The sequence below is a fragment of the Hydra viridissima genome, unplaced genomic scaffold (genome assembly GCF_058129835.1).
Source record: "Hydra viridissima isolate aposymbiotic clone 2 unplaced genomic scaffold, HvirCarnegie_v1 scaffold_1, whole genome shotgun sequence".
Taxonomy (NCBI): domain Eukaryota; kingdom Metazoa; phylum Cnidaria; class Hydrozoa; order Anthoathecata; family Hydridae; genus Hydra; species Hydra viridissima.
The window spans coordinates 25,871,246-25,890,981 of record NW_028324300.1 but is presented as its reverse complement, the minus strand read 5'-3'; the positions used below and the strand labels follow the sequence as shown (position 1 = coordinate 25,890,981).

General features: G+C 31.8%; 2 protein-coding genes across 2 annotated transcripts; one reads left to right on the top strand and one right to left on the bottom strand.

Annotated features, from left to right (window-relative positions):
- Positions 1-2,298: 2,298 nt before the first annotated feature.
- On the bottom strand, positions 2,299-3,158 carry LOC145189320 (uncharacterized). The gene is made up of 2 exons (XM_090077174.1): positions 2,955-3,158; positions 2,299-2,793 (listed from the first exon to the last, which is right to left on the bottom strand). Exon 2 carries the CDS (start codon positions 2,782-2,784, stop codon positions 2,299-2,301), a length of 486 nt encoding a protein of 161 aa, XP_089933300.1. The 5' UTR covers positions 2,785-2,793; positions 2,955-3,158.
- An 11,946-nt stretch (positions 3,159-15,104) lies between these two features.
- On the top strand, positions 15,105-17,838 carry LOC149894110 (uncharacterized). Its single transcript, XM_090077044.1, has 5 exons — positions 15,105-15,501; positions 15,776-15,835; positions 16,017-16,878; positions 17,008-17,159; positions 17,307-17,838. The coding sequence occupies exons 1-5, from the start codon at positions 15,234-15,236 to the stop codon at positions 17,756-17,758; spliced, it is 1,794 nt and encodes a 597-aa protein (XP_089933170.1). The 5' UTR covers positions 15,105-15,233; the 3' UTR covers positions 17,759-17,838.
- The last annotated feature ends 1,898 nt before the right edge of the window (positions 17,839-19,736 follow it).

Genomic DNA, 19,736 nt, shown 5'->3' with positions numbered 1-19,736 from the left:
TAAAAATAAAATCAGCTGCCTATCATACTATTGTTACTAACCTTCTAGCACACAGCATTGGGTAGTTAAGAACTAAAAGATACATAAATTATATAACAAATGCTAACTATTTGAAGTTTGAGATTTCTGCACAAGCAAACAAATACTTTTCTTCACTATTATCAAGCAAACTAAATTTAGGCAAATTCAAATTAAAACTTGTACTTAGTTTTACTGAGAATTCTTATTTTATTGTATTTATTCTAAAAAACGAAAAACAGAATGTTAGTATAGAACAACTTATTGTAAGAAAATGTTTTGTTAAATAAAAAAATGTTTATATTTGAAATTTATGTAAGTATGTAATAATCCGTTATTTTTATGAAAAAAGTAATATGTTAAACAAAAAACTAGATTTTTATAAGAAACTTATATATTTATCAGTATTTGAGCCTAAGATATAAAACTTGATTATCATCTGTTTCTTAACCCTCCGTCGGGCGCAATATTGAAACATGTGAAATCGGGCGCAATGTGCGTATTAGGCACAGAGTTATTTTTAACAACTCATATTAACATATACTATACTAAGTAATCACTGACCTTTATAAAGATGTATATAAAAATGATATCAAATTTTTTATGCAAAAAGTCAGTCTTATGATAAAATACTGAGTAATATTACAATTTAAGTAATAAAACAAAAAAAAATCTAGTTTCAAAATAACCAGAAACATAAATAATACTAAACATCAAGATTTTTCAAAATATTCCATTTGTAAGTCACATTAATGTACTTAAATCATATTTATTCTGATTTGGATATTTCATGTTCACTTAAATTGATGCATTCGTATAAAGAAAAGCATGGTTGACAGACTAAAACCTGATGGCTCATGCAAAGTGATTGGTGGCATTTTCGACATTCGTATTGAGATAACCTTCTTACACCCGTTTCTCAAGTGCACGTGACACATCTACGTCTTTTTGAAGTTGTAGGAGATTGTGATTTTTCTTGATCAATTCTTGGACGGAATCTTTGCATCCTAATACGTAGACTAAAAGGTATTCCAACGATATTCATGCTTCTTCTCTGTAGGTGTTCCAAAACCAATTCATGTGACAACTCTTTTAGAAATAATCTTCTTCGTTTTTTTTCGAGGTTATTCCCAATGTAAATTACTTGCGAATTGATCCCAGCAATATTTAGTATTGTATAGAAAATTACCATAGGCCAACGTCTGGTGTTTCGGCTCACGTTATAAGAAGCGCACATTTGATCTGCTACATCAACTCCACACTTAGTTTGATTGTAAAAAGTGATTATTTCCGGTTTCATTTGCTCTCCAGATTGAGGATCAATGGCATCATCATCGTGCAAACTTGAAACTAGAATGACATTCTTTCTTTCGCGCGGGATCTAGGAGACCAAAACTTTATTATTATTAAAACCAAACATGCTTGTGTTTGCTTTTCTACCTTTGACATTTATAAATGCAATTGGTAGCTGTTTTTTGTTTTTCCTGACAGTGCCGACATATGAAAGCTTCTTAGTTTTTAATTTATCTACGAGATCGAAGCTAGTAAACCAGTTATCCGCTGTTATATTCCGACCAGATCCAAATAAAGGTTCAGCCATTCTCATCACCACATCATTTGGTTTATTACTAAAACAAAAAGGGCCTTGTGGTTGTTGCCCAGCATAAATTTCCAATTTGACAGTATAAAACATCCTGGCATCAACTAGACTATAAAGTTTTATACCGTATTTGTTTGGTTTTGAGGGTATGTATTGCCGAAACTGACATCTACCTCGAAATCCCGGAAGCATTTCATCAACAGTAAGATTTTCCCCTGGACTAAAACTTTTCTGACAATTATTGACAAATGTTTCAAAGATTATTCGAACTGGGGCAAGGCGGTCAGTTTCTTTTCTTTGGTTTCGAGTTCTTCGGTCATCAAAACGAAGACAACAAATAAGTGTCTTAAACCGTTTGAGACTCATAACAAGAGAGAATTTTTCAATGCCATCTTCTTTTCCCCAAAGATCTTCCAAACTCATTCGATTTGCTCTATATACTCCTGCTAAATACAATAGTCCGATGAATGCTTTTACCTCAATTATGTCAGTGGATTTGATATCTCTCTGCCGCACAAACCTATCTTTTACGGAGTCAATATAAATATTTGTGTATGTGACAATCATTTCAATTATATTGTCATTAAAAATATTATTCCAACATTCATATGGAGTTTTGGCATTTTTTGCATTTCCAATTACTCCTGGAAGATGAGTGCAAATGTTGTGTGTCTTTCGATTTACCATTTTACCATTTTATTGAATGCTTTTACCTCAATTATGTCAGTGGATTTGATATCTCTCTGCCGCACAAACCTATCTTTTACGGAGTCAATATAAATATTTGTGTATGTGACAATCATTTCAATTATATTGTCATTAAAAATATTATTCCAACATTCATATGGAGTTTTGGCATTTTTTGCATTTCCAATTACTCCTGGAAGATGAGTGCAAATGTTGTGTGTCTTTCGACGTCGACTTTTTTTTAGTGGTTTAGTTAGCCACTCCGTTTTTTTATCTTTGCCCATAAAAGAGTTTCCTTCTTCTTTGTCATCTTCTTTTGTTTCGTTTTCAGATTGCTCAGTTTCTGAATTAAGAATGCATTGTTCAACTTCATCTTCAGAGTCAATATCACTTTCTTCTGCAAAATATTCAATTTGTGCAGGTTCTTCTTCAACTTCTTCCTCAAGTAACTTCCTTAGCTCATCAAATTGAGACGCCATTAAATTTTTCTTTAATAAATAAATTATGACATAATCAGACGCAATGTGCATATTAGGCCATTTGAAGATTTTCTATTTATTTTTATGAAATACGCACAGTTAGTTTAATATTACTAGTTTAAAATGTGCGAAATCAACAAATCTGAAAAAAAAAATTAAAAAATAGCTACCTAAATAAAATGACTTAATCGGGCGCAATGAGCCTATCAGAACACACAGGTCAATTAATACACTTTGCGTTATCTGTTAAGTAACTAAGTGAGAGGGTTTTATAAGTCTTATAAAGACAGGAAATTACTAGAAAGATCTAGATTTAAAAGCGCTCCGGTGTGGAGAAAGTAACAAATGAATGAAGCATGTGCCTGTTAGATCAGTTGCGCCCGACGGAGGGTTAATTTTCATATCACCATCTGTTAGTTCCGCCGCCATCTTGGAAGGCCAAAACTGACTTCAAAAAATTACCCTTATACGCTATCCAGTTATATTCTAAACTGTTCTAGAATATTCCTAATGGACCTTTCCCATAAATCGGCAAAATTGAACTTTTTGAAAACAATGAAGATGACTTTGAAAATACTGAAGGTGAACTTACTATTAACGGAGAAGTTGAACTAACTCTTTGTGCCTAATAGACGTCCCCCCCCCCCCCCCCCCCCCGCTAATTAATTTTTCAAAAATTTTCCACCTAAGACATTCTTATTCCAACCCCCCCCCCCCCGGCTATTAAATTTTAGAAAAAATTTCCATCCAAGACAAGACAATTTTTTATAAAAATTTTCTTTTTCACTACTTACTTACATTACGTAATATCACTCATTCAAAAAAACTTTGTTTTAAAAAAAAGAACGTTCTATTTTCTTCTTTCTATCGTTACGTCATCAGCTACAGCCAATCCTTCCAATACCATTCCATCACTGACAAATGTTTCAGATGATCCATTGATTAATAAGGACGCAACGTTTTTAGATGCACTGCAGAAGGTGTTTGAGGAAAATGAAACTAGTATTATTTTCAAGCCACATCTAAAAAAAATGAAATCAGCTTTTTACGAGGCTCGAAAAAGCGTCAAGAAACGAATAAAAGAGGCTCATGATAATACCGATGTTGAGCAAGAGGACGAGGGTAACATATTTGATATTTTACAAAATATGTAAAGAGAGAAACTTATTTGAACTGGACTTCTGTTAATATTTCTTCTTTGGACTTTAGTACTTCTTTATTATATATTAACTTGTTTTCAGACACTAATATATATGTTAATAATTAACAAAAACATTACTTAGTTATTGCTTTAAGTATTTAAAAAACTCGAAATTTTCCAATCCTCCCGCTTATTCCAGCCCCCTTGCTTATTAAGTTTTAGTTATATTTCCGATCCCCCCCCCCGCCTATTCCAACCCCCTTCCCCCCTCCCCCCACTTCTATTAGGCACCAAAGAATAGTGAAAACAGTGAACCAGTGTTTTCACAAAGTTTAACTTCACTCTTTTCAAAAAATTGGATCTCACTGTGGGAAGTTGAACTCACTTTTAACAGTGAAGTTGACTTCAGTTCAAAAAGTGGTGGCTGTACTTGTTGTGTACCAAACTGTTTTAAAAATTCTAAGCGTAATAAAAACTTATCATTTTATGCTATACCCATGGAAAAAGTTTTAAAAAAGTTATGGTTAGCCAAAATTAGCAGAAAAGACTTTATTCCTTGTTCGTCAAACAGAGTTTGTTCAGCACACTTTCAAGGAAACAAAAAACTTATATGAAGAATGTTCCAACAATTATTCCAAAAACAATTGAACTAACTGCTCTTGAACCAAGGAAAACCAAAAATAGCCTTGGTTTAATACATAAAACAACACAAATACCTTATAGAGAAGAATTGTCAACTCCTGTTTTGAGCTACAAAGAGAAATTAAAACAAGAAAATAAAATTCTTAAAGATCAAATTGAGGACATTATAAAAGAAAAACAACAGTTAGTAAACACTCAAAAAGAAGCTATATGTAAGCTCAATGAAAAAACACTTCTATCAAAATTTACAGTTGAAAGGTTTTAACATAACAAAGAACATTTCAAATTTTACACAGGTTTTGAAAATTATGAACTATTTAAAGTAGTCATGAAGTTTTTAGAACCAGAAATAGATTCACTCAATTATCGGGGTTCAATCTCTATTATTGCTGATGATTTAAATGAAACTTTTTCATCTAAAACAAGAGGAAGATCACGTATGAAGAGGAATTTTTTATGGTGCAAGTTCGACTACGTTGCACCTTTTCCTTAGAAGATTTAGCAATACAGTTTAATATTTCATCAAGCACTACCAGTAGGATATTAATTACTTGATATGATTTTTTGCACATAAAATTTAGATCAATTCCAATATGGCCAACAAAAAAATTAGTTAATGAAACAATGCCTAGTTGCTTTAAAGATGTATACCCTAATACTCATGTAATTATAGGCTGTACAGAGATTTTTACTGTGATGCTAACTAGTTATCGCACTCAATCAGCAATGTTCTCAAAATATAAACATCACACAGCAAAGGGTTTGATTGGTATTGCACCAAGTGGTGCAATTACATTTGTTTCTGATTTATATGAAGGAAGATCAAGTGATAAACAGATAACAAATCACTGTGGCATACTAAAATTATTAGAAAAAGGTGATAGTCTGATGGCAGATCAAGGTTTCGTAAACGACTTACCAAAAGGAATAAGTCTCAACATACCACCATTTCTTGAAGGCGATTTTCAATTTACATTGGAAAAAGTATCAAGAAAGATGCAAACGATTGACATCTTCAAATTTTGGTAATATAATAAATAGGTGGAAAAAAATATACCCAACATCCATTTAAAAAAAAGCTTTACAAACTAAAAGTATCAAAGTAGGAGAAAGCTGTATGTGGGGAAAGGATAATGAAACAGCAATAAAACTTTTTTTTTTAAAAGTTTTTTATAAACCCAAAATGCCCTTGGTTGGGTTTTAAGGGAAACCTTGTGAGCAGTTGATGTATGCTGCTCAAATGAGTCAACGTGCTGCAGGGAACAGTGACACGTCTAACGTTATAAAGGAAATTTTATTTACACCAACAAAAGCCAAACAATATAGAAAAAGTGACACAACTACTAAAGATATCATTAAAAAGCACACACCATCAGAAGCGTTTTCAATTTTTGTGGAAGCTGATATGACTAAAAAACAATATGAAATTATTCATGCAGCCATTAAGAATATCTATCCATGTTATTCACTTATAAAAAAAGCCAAAGAGGAATGTTATCCACCAGAAGAATCGATAACAGTTACAGAAACTTGTTTAGAAATTAAATTACAAGATCTTCTGGATCACACGTCTAGGCGATTATGTTGTTATATGAATGAAATTATTGAAAATTTAAATGAAAAAGAAAGAAATAATTTAGAATTGATTTCGAAATGGGGTTGTGATGGCTCGCAACAACAAACGTTTAAACAAAAATTTCAAAACAGCGATAATAGCGACGCTAACATATTTCAAAGTTCTTTTGTGCCCCTACGGCTCATATGCCATATTGGTAACCAAAAGAAGGTGCTTTGGCAAAACCCAGCACCATCATCTACAAGGTATTGCCGACCAATAAGAATCCGTTTTATTCGGGAGAGCAAAGACGTAACGAATGATGAAATCGAATACATAGAGAACCAAATAAAAGGCTTGTGAAAAAGTGAAATAATAAACGCTTTTGGTGGTAATTTGCAAATAAAGCATGTATTTCTTTTTACTATGATTGATGGAAAAGTTTGCAATGCTGCTACAAATACGACATCAACAATGAGATGCTATATATGTGGGAAAACTTCAAAAGATTTTAATGACTTGAATAAAAAAACGACAGAAAGCCGTGAAACACTGAAATTTGGGCTATCAATACTGCACGCAAGAATCAGATTTTTTGAATCCTTGCTGCATATGTCGTATAAAATACCAATAAAAAAATGGCAAGCAAGAACAGAAGAAGATAAAAAAATAGTAGCGGAAACAAAACAAAAAATTCAAATGCCTTTAAAGATGAATTAGGGCTGTTGGTTGATATTCCTAAGGCTGGATTTGGGAACAGTAATGATGGGAATACATCAAGAAGATTTTTCGCCGATCCCTTAACCGCTTCCCGCATCACAGGGGTTGATATAACTCTTATAAAAAAATGTAATGTCATTTTGGAAGCAATTTCGAGTGGGCATCAAATTAATGTAAAAAAATTTGAAAATTTTGCAAATGAGACGGCTAAACTTTATGTTGATTTATATGCATGGCACCCAATGACGCCAAAATGCATAAAGTTTTAAGACATGGCACCACAATAATTGAACAGGCTATACTGCCTATTGGCCAGCTATCAGAAGAAGCAGCCGAAGCCAGAAACAAACATTTCCATCTTTATCGACAGAATTATGCGAGGAAGTCTTCGCGAGAAAACTGTAATAGAGATATTTTAAACAGACTTCTACTAACTTCGGAACCTTTGCTAAGCAGTATGAGAAAAAGGCCCCAGACAAAAAGAAAACCGTTCTCCAGTGAGACAATAGGACTCTTGATGCCGGAAACATTAGAAGACTCACAAGCGATGACGATTGACGACATATCAGATATTGATTCTGATTGAAAATGATTCCATTGACATGTACAAAAATATTTTATTTTTTTTTGGATTAAATATAGGGCTATAATAATAAATTTAGATTGTTAATTTCAAACTGTTTGGTTGTCAAATCATGAGCCCCTTGTAGCGGATTAACCATAGGATTTAATCCTTTAACGAAAAATAATAATTAACAACAGGTATAACCTAAGGATTAAGTTCAGTGATTGAGAAACCCAGTATAGGTTTAGATGCATCTTTCAAGTGTGATTATCCTTTTTAGTATTATAAATTTAGTTATTTGTCATTATGTTAAATAGTTGTAAAGTTGTAGATATTTGTAAAGTATGTAAGATGTATAAAAATATGTATTTTTTGTTTTAATATATAAATATTTAACATTTCATGTGTGACCAATCGTTTTTAATACAATATAATGACCCTAAACTTCTTTTTACTACATACTACATAGATAATAAACATAAAATAATTTTGTTCAACTTTTCAAGTGAAATACTCCACTGTGCGTCGTGGGTAATGTATTTTTCGACGACCTTTGTTTTGACACCTTTGCATTTTTTGCATTTTTTTTCTTGTTCTTCTTGATGTATTTTGTAAGATTACAATTTTGACCGGAGGCCGACAAACTCTTCAATCTGTTTTCCTCCGGTTTCGCTTTTGAACATCCCAATGACCTTTTTGTTTAAGCCAACTTTGAACCCAAAGCTTTGAATAGCCGGATGGCTTTTGCTAAAATCACTCGTGTCGAATTTGCTTTCCACATCGTCGGAAATGTCTTTGTAAAAATCGTCCGTTTTTATTTCGTAAACCAGCGAGTCCGTGTCCGTCCTCAACAATTTTGCTTTGTCGGAATATTTTTTCTTGATGTAGTCGTAGTGGAATTCAAACATTAAAGTCTTGCTTAAATCCAAGATGGACATTCCCAAATAAATTGGTTTGTTGAAAAAAATGTGTTCTTTTCATGTGAACGGCAATCAGGTTTTCGTCGAAAATCGTGTGTTTGGTGTAATTTGGTTTTGCCGCTAATTTTATTGCTTTTTCCTTTTTTGTCGCCAGTCTAACGTTCAATTTTTTCAATTTTTTCAATTTTTTCAATTTTTTCAATTTTTTCAATTTTTTCAATTTTTTCAATTTTTTCAATTTTTTCAATTTTTTCAATTTTTTCAATTTTTTCAATTTTTTCAATTTTTTCAATTTTTTCAATTTTTTCAATTTTTTCAATTTTTTCAATTTTTTCAATTTTTTCAATTTTTTCAATTTTTTCAATTTTTTCAATTTTTTCAATTTTTTCAATTTTTTCAATTTTTTCAATTTTTTCAATTTTTTCAATTTTTTCAATTTTTTCAATTTTTTCAATTTTTTCAATTTTTTCAATTTTTTCACATTTCTTCGTCAGAATCCATTTCTCCCAAATCCAAATCGTCACCCATGATGCTTTGAACTGAAGGTGCATTTTTTGCAATGACCACTTCGGGAATTCTAACCTGAATGGACTCGATCTGCGCTGCGACAAAAACACCTTCAATATTCAAAGAGGCTACGGCGTAGCACTTTTGTCGAACATATTCCAAAATGATTCACTTTCACGAACTCTTTTGTTTTCTTTTTGAAAAACAAAGAAGACACTTCAATGTTTTTTCGTTTTTCTTTGTAAACAACTTTCCGAAAAAAATGGGTGCTGCGTTTGGATTATCGGATTTGTTTTTAAAAATTTCGTTATTCCTCCTTTTTTCAAAGTGGGAATCATTTCCTTGACTTTCTTGCGAAGAAATTTTGATATTTTTTCAGTCGCCTCGATAAACTTTTTTTCTTTTTCGTTCATTCCGTTTTTTTCGTTGAAACCGAGAAAGGACATGGAATATCCCTCCAGCTCGCTCGTTCCAAAACTGCAATTTCCAAACACACCCAGAGAAAACAAAACGGGCGTTCTTAAAATAAAAGGACCTTTTTCAGAGGGGTACTCATAAAAAAAGCGGAATCTTTTGGTACTGAATTGGTTTGGTTGCAGAATAAATTTCTCCAACCGATAATTTGCTCTCGTCAAAATTTTCAATCGTAACAAAATTCATCTTTTTAAAAAGAAAAGAAAATTTTTTTTATATCATTTTTTCAAACGGATCAATTCTTTATTATCCACCCATGAGTGGAACGAGTCTGGATATCCTTTCCATTTGACCAGTGATTTGCTTTTTGTTCGGCGAATTATTTTTTCAATTCTGAATATGTCTTGATGCGTCTTTTGCATCTCCTGTTCGTAAAAAGTTCCTTGAATTTCTTCAATGTTGGCGTCGGTAACTTTGTACGTGGTTGGATCCGTTTGCTGAATTTTTGACACGGTAAAAACCTCCTCAGTCCATCTCGGCGTGTGCCCTTTTTCAAAATTGGACTTCTTTTTTGTTATCCTCACTTTGTCGCCCATTAAAAATTTCGGCTCTGCTCTTTCTGTTTGCGTCTTTCCATTCAGGTTCATCCAGACCTCATTTTTGTTCTTTTCATCGCTGGCTTCAACTGGAGTCATTTTGATTGAAGAGTGCTTTGTGTTGTTGTAATTTTTCACCATTTCATCCAAAACGTCAATGTATTTATTGGTGTTGTTTGCTAAAAAAAAATTTTAACATTTTTTCTTTCATCGTTCTGTTCCATCGCTCAAGGACACAACTTTTTTCCTCGTTTTCAGTAAAATACAACTGCACTCCCAGCGCTTTCACGTGCTTGTTGTAAAACTCTTTTCCTTTGACCACCCACATTTTGACACACTTTCTTTTTTCAAAGATTTTTTTCAACGCTTCAGCCACTTCAAGACCCGTTTTGCTTTTTAACGGAACGATCCACCCATACTTTGAAAACACGTCGATCACCGTGAGCAAATATTTTACTCCGTTGTTGAATTTTGAAAAAGAGCGCATGTCGGCAAAATCTGAAGCCCATATTTCATCGACGTCGTTCACAAACACTTTTCTTTTTTTAAAATGATGAATCACCGGTTTGTGAAGCTCCTCTGCAAGCTGATCCGTCCATTTTAAACCGGGAATTTTTTTTTTTTTTTTTTGCAGAGACACCCAGTCCGAATTTGGCTTTGGCTTTGATGATGGGCGCGATAAGTTTTCTTTCATTTATTTCTTTTTGAGTGGGGTTTGGAATGGAGCTCATTTCTTCAAGCATTATTTGATCCGCCAAATTTCTGCTTTGAACGTCGTTTAAATATTTATAAACCAAATCCTGGTGATATGCTGCATTGTCCACTCGGTCCACCGGTTTGCTCCACTCTTGGTACATGTCGGTGGATGTGAGCCTTTTGTCCAAGTTTGTGCCAGGCCCTGCAAAATTCATTCCTGGAATATGCATTTCTCCAGGAAATTTTGCCCACGGAAGCTTTATTTTTTTTGAAAAATTGTTGATCGATTCCACCAAGTCTCCCCCTTTTGTCGTCGAAGAAACAAACTTACATTTTGTCGTTCCGCAAACGTCGCAAGTCCCTTTGATCATTTTTCTGTTGTTTTTTGAGACTTCGTTCCTCAAATGAGTTGTTAAAGGATGATGTACAAAACGAAATGAAAAAAATAAATTTAACCCATGAATACGTCATCAACGACCTTTCAAAAAATTATTCCGAAACCGAATATTTAATTTGCTTTTAACCAATCAAAACAAGTGCGAAAAATATTACATCCGAGGAAGACACTCCAACGTCGACTGTTTTTACCTCGGTCAAAATTATTTCATGCTCCCCAGACAAACCATCAGAGAAAATTCTAATTTTATTTGCCTCTTTCAACAAGACGAAAAAAACGTCAATCACATTTATCAAGATAATGTTTCGAGCGACATGAAAATAGAAGAATTCAAAAAATTTTGCAGACATTGCTGGGATGAACCTTACGGATTTGCTGTTATCGATTTGTCGTCAAAAAAATACAATGGAAAATATCGAAGCGGAATTGACGATTTTTATTTTCCAAAAGGGGACATTTAAAAAAATTTCATCCAAGTGGATGGAAATTCCAACGTAATAATAACAGGGAAGGGAAAACTTATGAAATGGCTTTTCTCGGCCTTGAGACGTACAACAGCTTTCCAAACATCACCAGCAAAAACAATTCTTTCAGGTACAGCATGAACAACGGAAGAAATTGGGAAAACGTCGTCATTCCAGACGGGAGCTACGACATCATCGACATCAACAATTATTTGCAAAAGACCGTTTCAAACACAATAAAAAATTATGCGTCCCAAAGCGCAAGCTACGTTGCCATAAATAAAATCAGCTACTCACCCGAAAACATCAAAATTGGATCCAATTCAAACACTTTAAAATCGACCATCAAACTTGGCTTGAATTATTTGATGGACTTGAACGTTGAAAACAGCATCGCATCACTTTTGGGGTTCACAAAAAAACAATTGGATTCCAATTCGGAATATGAGTCCGACGACATCGCCAGAATTTCAAGCGTCAACACGATTAGAATCGTCAACAACGTCATCGGATCGGCTTACATTAACGGCTCCCAATTAAATTGCATTTACTCTTTTTATCCCGACGTTGGTCCCGGTTTTAAAACCATCAAAAGACCAACCCATTTGGTTTACCTCCCTGTCAAAGTCCCAGAAATTTCAACGATGATCACACGCATCGTCGACCAAAATGGAAATTTAATCGACTTTCGCGGCGAGGACATCACGATCCGTTATCACATTCGAGAAGTGAAATAAATATTTTTTCCGGCATTTAAAAAATGACCAAATATGTTAGTGTCAAATTAAATGTGTCTCAGGGACAGATCGAAAAAATAAAAAAATCAATGATGGAAGGCAAACCCGTGAGCATCCGAATTTCAAGAGATGATTTTAACGGGAACGACGTTTTGCTTGTGACGCAAAGTCAACATCGAAAAATTGTAGACGCTCTCCATCGAGGAGTTGGAGTCACCATTAAAATGAGCAAAACCCAAGTGGAGCACAACGCAAATGTAAAAGGAGGATTTATTGGAGCTCTTTTACCTTTATTAGGAATGCTTGCAGCTCGAGCCGCTCCAGTGGTTGCCAATGGCTTATTGGGTGGGGTTGCCTCCTCTCTTGGGTCCACTGTGATCGACAAAATTACAGGAAGGGGTGTCGTTTACGTCAAAAAAAATGGAAATGGAATGAAAATGGGAACACACAGAGGAAACGGATTGTTTTTAACACCCTGGGTCAAAGGAAGCTCAGTCAGAGATGGGCTTTACGTCAAAAGCGGAAGAGGATATGAATCTATCGGCGCCGGATTACTTCTCGGACCAAACTCCCCATTCTCAAGCGTCCCTTTTTTAAATTTAATTTTGTGAAAATTTTGAGTTAAATAATTTTCTTGGCATAATAAAATGAACGGAAAAACTAGAATCTTACAAAATGAGGACGGAAAAATTAGAAATATAAAAATATTCGACCGAATTGAATTTTTAAGGAGCAAAGGATTTGGATGGAGCTTTATTGAAAAGTACAAAGCAATTCTCGAAGAAAAACAAGAACAAGAACAAAGAAAAAAAGAAATGCGCCGGGAAAGATATAAACACCTTTACAACAGTTAAAAAGTTTTTTTCATTACGCGTTATCACGTCATGAAAAAAAAATGTTTTGTCACCGGAATTTTTTTTTGAAAATTTTTTTTGAATTTTTTTTTGAAAATTTTTTTTGAAAATTTTTTTAGTTTTTTTTAGAAAATAATTTTTTGTCCCAGAACTCCCCTTTTATAGTAGTGCAGTAGCGCCAAAAGAACTCATCATTAAAATAATATCTAATTCCAAATGCATTTAATCCACTGATCTCAAAATATAACTGGATAGCGTATTCAATTGTCTTTTTTAAAAAAATTTGAAGCCAAAATTGGCCTCCCAAGATGGCGGCGATCGGAGCTCTTAGCGGTGATCGATGTACATTTTATAAGGCTTTTACAGAAATATGAAAGAAAATAAAGAGTTTTGAAAGAAAGACTAGACCATGAAATAAATTTTAAAGAAATGAAATGATTTCTAAAAAAATCAGACAAATAAAGAAATTATTTAGACACTAAGGTACAAAATATTCCATAAAATTTTTAAGTGAAATTTACGATTAAATGATATTTATGCATAATCTATGTACCTTAGTTCTTAGTTACCCAATGCAGTGTGCTAGAAGGTTGATAACATAACTTTATGGTAAGCGGCAGTGGTGTCTACTTACAATTTTGACAAATTTTATATTTTCAATTTTTGTAGCAAGATACCAGATATGTACATGCTGCATGAACTATTAGCTGAGTGCTGTGAGTACACACAACTCAGGGGTTCCTTCTAGGATTATTTAATGCATATATGTAATTAATGGATATAGCATTTAATAAAAATATTAAATACAAAATATTTTTTAATATTATGTTATTTTACTTAAATATTTTTCTTTGTAATATTTCAGCTCTCAATGATTGAATCAGTTGTTTTTGACTTGTTATTCAAAACGAATTGTTAAGGGAATTTTTTGATAACATAATATTTGTATGTTATCAAACATTATCAACATTATGTATCTTATCAAAAAAAGTACGATACATAAATTTACAATAAACCATCTGCATTAAATGTTGGAATGCATTAGTACTTTCTTATCATTTCAAACAAACCAGTTTTTTAAAATTCAGTTTTTCAAAATTCAACTCGGCTTTAACTGATAACCATTTATTAGCACTGATTAAACTTATTTCAGAAAACTATGCAAAAATTTGTCTCTATCACCTGGGTAAAGAACAGACTGCCAAAATAACTGGAAAAAAGCTTAGGAAGCAATTAACAAAACTTATCCTATTCAAAAACCAATCAAAAATATTTTTATGATATATGATGACATGATATATATATATATATATATATATATATATATATATATATATATATATATATATATATATATATATATATATATATATATATATATATATATATATATATATATATAATAAATCTAGAAGGAACCTCTGAGTTGTGTGTAATCACAGCGCACAGCTAATAGTTCATGCAGCATTTATAATTTTGTTGTGCCTATCTGATAAACTAATGCCTAAAAAAAAATTTATCTTAAAAATAAAATCAGCTGCCTACCATGCTGTTGCGTTATTAACCTTCTAGCACACAGCATTGGGTAGTTAAGTACTAAAAGGTACATAAATTATATTAAATGTTAACTAATTGAAATTTGAGATTTCTGCACAAGCAAACAAATACTTTTTCTTCACTATTATTTAAACAAACTAAATTTAAGCAAATTAAAATTAAAAACTTTTATTTTTTTATATTTATTCTAAAAAACGAAAAACAGAAAGTTAATATATAACAACTTATTGTAAGAATATGTTTTGTAAAATAAAAAAATTTTTGTATTTTAAATTTATGTAATATTCCGTTATTTTTATGAAAAAAATCTTGTTGAACAAAAAAACTAGATTTTTATTAGAAACTTATATATTTATCAATATTTGAGCTTAAGATATAAAACTTGATTATTATCAATTTCTTAGTTTTCAAATCACCATTCGTTAATTCCGCCGCCATCTTGGGAGGCCAAAACTGGCTTCAGAAAATTTTCCGTATACGCTATCCAGTTATATTTTGAGATCAGTGATTTAATCCGGATTGTTTTGATTTAAATGAATACTACTACCACAATGCATTGTGCATTTGCCGATTTATGGGAAAGGTCCATTGTTCCAGAATGTTCTAAAGTCGTCTATAAAATCATCTGGAATTTTTCAAATATCTTTTCCTTGATTAAAGAGCTGTATTTGTAACAAATTCACAATGGATGACATTCTAGAGAATGCAACATTCATGTTATTGTTAAGTAAAAAGATTGGGGAAGACTGGTTAGATTTGGGACGCTTTTTATCTGTAAAAGATTCTTACCTGGATGTTATTGACCATGAGTATAACAGCTTAAGTGAAAAAACTTACAGGATGTTATGCGTCTGGAGAGAGCAGCAGAAGCATCCCACACTAGATGTTTTAGCTAGTGCATTACACTTAGCAAAAAGATTTGATTTGATTAAAATGATAGAAGCAAAGACAAGTATAACTACATTTTTCTATTAGTTAAAACTGAATCTTTTAGCAGACATTTATCTATAGGCTATTAACTTCAGACAGAAGCTATTTTGAAATTGTTTAATGAAATGTTAGTTTGTTTGTAACTTAGTGGCAAACTTTTTTAAGACTAAAAAAACTTTTATAAATTAAATAAAAACATTTTGATTAAATTTTGATTAATGTTAAAATGCTGAAAGGTTTTTTTATGTTAGTAAATTTTAAGAAAAGATTTAAGTGTCATTTAATATTCTCACTAGAAAAATCATTTGGCTATGAGGAGTTATCACTAATAAAGCCCACTTGCAAAGACATTGCAGGTAATTTTTTAGATGTACAAAGTCTTTTGTAAGTATGCTTGTCTTTCTATTACTATTTATAGAATTGAGGAAATCTCAACTGTATAATTTGTTTTATTATGGTATTTTCAATTATATATATATATATATATATATATTTATATATGTATATATATATATATATATATTCCAATTCCTCCAGTACAGGTCAAGTTGCCTGGTCCATCAAAGAAGCACTTTCCAATTCCTGTTTGTAAATCACAAAAATTTTTAAGTGACTGTGTTGGTTCTCATAAAGATAAAATAACAGCTTCTTCTAAAATATTTCTGATGGAAAAAGGTGAATCAGTTGAAGTGAACATTGTTGAACCTGTTAATGGGAAAGATATGTTTATTGATGAGTTGATAGTTAATGACGAATTCCCTATAGAAAAATATTATTTACCACCTAAATGTAATCTCTATTCAGATGATTTGCTAGAAATTTCATCAAAACAGATGTTGTCTAACACTGTTATCCACACCATGCAAAAGATGATCACAGGTGTATGTGGTCTCCAAGATCCTGTTCTTGGACAGAACCTTTTATTCAATATACAAAAAGCATCTTTTGTCCAAGTGTTACATGACGGTGATGCCCACTGGTTGGCAATTAGTACTTTTGGATGTTCTGTTGGTGAGGTTTTCCTTTTAGACAGTATGTTTTGTGGCAAAGTGAAAAATCATGTTATTCAGCAAATTAATGCTATAATGCATTGCACTGAGAATATTTTGACTGTCCGTGTTGTACCAGTGCAGCAACAAACAAATAATGTTGACTGTGGCTTATATGCATTAGCGTTTGTAAAATATATTGCTGATACTGGTTCAAATCCAAGTTATGTTGCTTTTGATGATTCTCAAATGAGGAAACATTTGCTGCAATGTGTGAAGGGGAATCAGTTTAATGCATTTCCAAAGTCTGAAACAGCTTTACGGTTCTGCAAGGAAAAAGACATCCAATTTTCCCTTTATTGTATTTGTAGACAAGTGTGGCTAGCTTCTGATAAATGTGTTAAGGAAAGGTAAATATTGCTCAAATATTTTGATTGATTATTTATGCATCAAAAAATAATATGTACTGTCCAATTTACGATATTGATTATTATAAATTTAATTTAATAATGACTGAATTAAATGTGGATTTTTTTAAGATTACAAAATGTTCCAACAAACTTAGAGGCTCATTTAATAGAAGAAGTGAGAAAATTTCCATGTTTATGGGACACAACAACTTGCGCATATAAAGAAACACCCTTAAAAGTTGAAGCATGGAGGCAGATATCTACTTTATTAAATGTAGAAGGTAGCTATGTACTTTGCTAAGTAAATTTCATCAAAAATATGTCTAAACAATAAAATAACGTAGCCTATTTTACATAACATTACCTATTTTTATTTTGTTTGTTTTTTTTTTTTTTTGTTTTTTTTTTTTGTTTTTTTTTGTATATAGAAAAAACTTTGACTTCAGCATGGGCAAAGTTGAGAGAAAATTTTCGATGCTTGAATTGTCAAAAAAAGACTACCATGTCTGGAGCTGGTGATCCAGTAGAACACCAAGCACTTGAAAATATACACAATTCCATTAGAGCATCAAGTTCAAGAGATAATTTGACTTTAACAGAAAATGAAGCAGTTATAAATTCAACTTCATCACCTCAGATGATTATCTCATCGCCAAATCATATGAAAAGAAAAATGAAAATTGACCCATTAAAAGTTGCTCTTAAAATAGCGACAATGAACGATGTGGAGCAAAATAAACTGAAAATAAATGAAAATGCAGATGAGCTATTCTGCAAAAGTTTAATAAGCTCCTTTCATAAGCTTTCAAGAAAGAAAAACAAAATAGCAAAAATAAAAGTTATGGAAATCCTCCTTGAAATGGAAAGTGACAATGAATGAAAATGTGAAATTTAATTTTCAAATAAAATGTATTTTATATACGAAGATATTTATTATTGTTTTGTAATGTAAAATTTAATTTTCAAATAAAATATATTTTATATACGAAGATACTAGTTACATATTTAAGATCAACAATAAAATACTTCAAAAATTAAAACAAATAACTAAAAAAAACTATATATATTTACACAAACACATATATATAACACCTGATGACTAAAAAATGAGACAAAATTTAAATCAGTTTATGTATGCTATTCATAATCATGCAATTGAAATAAATTAGTATATTTATAGGGACTTTAATACTGTATTGAAATTATATTATACAGTATCGGACAAAACATGGTGGACAAACTCAAATTTAGAACAAAAGTTAATCAAAAACTAAAAAGAACTAGTAAAACAATTGTACATATTAATTTTTAAATAGTTTATTATGTTCTTAACAAAATTTAAAACGTTTGAATCATACTAAGAATCACAAAAAAAATTTATAACACATTTTTTTCAACAAACTACATTTTTCCTTGGACAAAACAAGGTGGACAAATCAAAACGAAGCTTTTTTTATAAGATTTCATTGTCTTTATTCAATTTACCGCATTCTTTTGTTTTCACTTTTATGCTAACATAACTCTAAAATAATAAAATAGATTTTGGAACGTCTGGCCAATTATTTTTTCAATTAAACTAAAAATAGATTTAACTCGTGATATATGGGGTAAATTGCAACTTAAAATGGCTTACGACAAATTAGGAAGTGTTTTACGTGAAAATATTATTAAAGATTTTAAAAGCGGAAAACGTCAAGCTGAAATTTTTGGAAAATATAATATAGCTAAATCGACTGTAAGCAAAACTGTCAAATCATTTGGATCTCGTGACTGCTATAAAACAAACCATCGGGGCGGACGTCCAAGAAAAACAACACAAAGAAAATAGATCGAATAATTGTTAAAGAGCTTAAAAAAGATCCATTTTTGTCATCCACAAAATTAACCGAAAAACTTGAACTACAAATCTCTAATCGCACTGTGCGACGAAGAGCTAACGAAGCAAAATTGTTTTCTCGAATGCCTGCCAAGAAACCGCTAACTTCCTTTAAAAATAGAAAGCTAAGACTTGCGTTTGCCAAAGCACACCAAAATTGGACTGTAGACCAGTGGAAAAACATACTTTTTAGTGATGAATCAAAATATAACCTTTTTGGAAGCGACGGCAAGAAGCGAGTCTGGAGACCAAAGAACACCAGATTCAATACTAAATATACCAAGAAGAGTGTTAAGCATGGAACGTCTGCTATAGTTTGGGGTTGTTTCTCAGCACTAGGAACTGGTCCTATTCACAAAATTAATGGAATTATGGACCGCTTTGTTTACAAAGATATAATGGAAGATGTTATGTTACCACATGCTGAATGGGAGATGCCCCTAAAATGGATTTTTCAACAGGATAATGATCCCAAACATACGTCAAAAATTGTAAAACAATGGTTCAAGGACAAGAATATCATCATAATGGAGTGGCCTGCACAAAGCCCTGACTTGAACCCCATAGAAAATTTGTGGGAAATAATTGACAATAAGATTGAGCGTGCAAATGTGAAGACCAGTGAGGAATTATTTGAACAAATCGAGAAGGCCTGGCGAGATATTGATATGAGAATTGTTGACTCATTAATTGCGTCTATGCCCCGAAGAATGAAAGAAGTAATTAAAAGTAAAGGAGGTCCTACCAAATATTAAGTTAACTTTTGAAGTTTTTTGAAAAATAATAAGTTAATTTTTGAATTTTTTTGAATTTTCAGTCGATTTTTTGAATGTCCACCTTGTTTTGTCCAAAGAAAAATGTAGTTTGTTAGGGAAAATGTGTTTTAAAACTTTTTTAGTAATTTTTAGTATGATTCAAAACTTTTAAGTTTTGTTAACAACATAATAAACTACATAAAAAATAATATGTTCAATTGTTTTAC

What these genes read in the sequence shown, in the direction of transcription:
- LOC145189320 (XM_090077174.1), bottom strand. Translation starts at nt 2,784, where the DNA reads ATGGCGTCTCAATTTGATGAGCTAAGGAAGTTACTTGAGGAAGAAGTT.
- LOC149894110 (XM_090077044.1), top strand. Translation starts at nt 15,234, where the DNA reads ATGGATGACATTCTAGAGAATGCAACATTCATGTTATTGTTAAGTAAA. An exon ending in CACTTGCAAAGACATTGCAG is followed by an intron (nt 15,836 to 16,016) that starts GTAATTTTTTAG and finishes CAATTCCTCCAG; the next exon opens with TACAGGTCAAGTTGCCTGGT. An exon ending in TACTTTATTAAATGTAGAAG is followed by an intron (nt 17,160 to 17,306) that starts GTAGCTATGTAC and finishes TTTTGTATATAG; the next exon opens with AAAAAACTTTGACTTCAGCA.